Below are 1,449 nucleotides of genomic sequence, written 5' to 3' on the forward strand. Positions count from 1 at the left end.
AAGGTGTTATTGCAGGAACAAACTGGTTCAGCAGTCAATGGGATTTCAACAGTAATCTTTAAAATCAGCTCACATACCCTCTCTGACTGTCTCTTCTCTTTATATTTTCTTAATCTTGTTAAATGGCTTAAAGCATTGTTTAGACTTCCGGTCTTAGATTATGTGTGTGTTTGTGTGTCTGAGTGTGGGTTTACAGGTCTATAAAAAAACACTAATTAGATTATACTCACCTACACAATAAGTGTCATTAAAAAAACGTTACTACATTTCTTTAAACCCAGTTTTTCCCTTTCTCTTCTGTATCAAATGTATCAAAAGTTATTATATACACTATTACTGTATCGAAAGTTATTATATACACTATTACTATTTTTTCTGGACATTTCATAAGATACATTAAACAAGAATAAAGACTTTATTCAACAATTTCTTCTCTTCCATGTCAGTCTTTGCTGTGTGTTCACGAGAGTAAGATATTTAAAGGGGTCATATGCTTTTTTAAAGATCATTATTTTGTGTATTTGGTGTAACAGAATATGTTGACATGCTTTAATGTTCAAAAAAACACATTATTTTTCAAATACTGTACATTATTGTAGGTCCTCTATGCCCCGCCTCTCTCAAACGCTTCATTTTCTACAAAGTCCCTCCTTCCGACAAGCGCAGTCTGCTCTGATTGGCCAGCTGACCCAGTGCCCCTTTAATTGCACAGGTAACTGAGCCCTGAGGTTTTCTACCACAGAAATTAATTCTAAAACAATTGATTAAACTGTGAATATTTGAGAGGCTGCTGATACTTCATTCTTGCTGAAGATGCAAAAAAGTTACAGACAAACCACTCTTTTAAAATTCTACAGCATTTAGTTTTTGTTTGTTTGTTTGTTTTTAGGCAGCTTTCAGTTGTTTTTCTCATCTGAGCTGTATAAGAACTGTTGGCTTTTCATAACCTTGCCAACCTTGTCAACAGCCTGAGATGCTTAGCTAGTCTCTCAACCCGGTCAGGCTGGTCTGTTCTGTTCTGAGGGGTTTTGAGCACTTGTCAACTGAGAAAGCTGGGAGAGCAGCTAGGTCAGTGGAAGACCAGCTCAGGCAGGCTTTTAGACCAGCAAGACCAGTAAAAACCAACAAAAACCAGCAAACCATCTTAGGCAGCGTTTTTTTTTTTTTTCATCAATATGATTGGAACTTTTTGTTATGAACATTAATATCCCTGCGCAGTACATTGTGTCTCTCTTCTGCTTGTTCTTTTGCAATGTTTGATATTGCTTAATATTTTTAATTCTGTTTCTAATTCTGTTTCAGAGTTTAGTTGCTCAATTCTGTCTTTGTCCATGACCGCCCTCCTCAATGTATGCTCACACTCTGGAGATGCGATCTGGCCTTCTCTGCACAAACACACAAATGTAAACACCTAACACATGAGAACGCACTAACACACACACACAATAT

General features: G+C 36.6%; 1 protein-coding gene across 6 annotated transcripts in view; it reads left to right on the forward strand.

Annotated features, from left to right (window-relative positions):
• LOC107683539 (insulin receptor substrate 1-B-like) overlaps positions 1-1,449 on the forward strand; it is a 60,151-nt gene that overhangs the window by 40,047 nt on the left and 18,655 nt on the right. The window contains exon 4 of one of the 6 annotated variants that reach the window (XM_016479609.1): positions 447-484. The exons of the other annotated variants lie outside the window; for them this stretch is intronic. Coding sequence (XP_016335095.1) covers positions 447-472 — 26 coding nt within the window. The 3' untranslated portion in view covers positions 473-484. Of the gene's footprint in view, positions 1-446; positions 485-1,449 lie in introns of those variants that run through there. 6 annotated transcript variants of the gene reach the window in all.

Source organism: Sinocyclocheilus anshuiensis, unplaced genomic scaffold, assembly GCF_001515605.1.
Source record: "Sinocyclocheilus anshuiensis isolate Anshui unplaced genomic scaffold, SAMN03320099.WGS_v1.1 scaffold874, whole genome shotgun sequence".
Taxonomy (NCBI): domain Eukaryota; kingdom Metazoa; phylum Chordata; class Actinopteri; order Cypriniformes; family Cyprinidae; genus Sinocyclocheilus; species Sinocyclocheilus anshuiensis.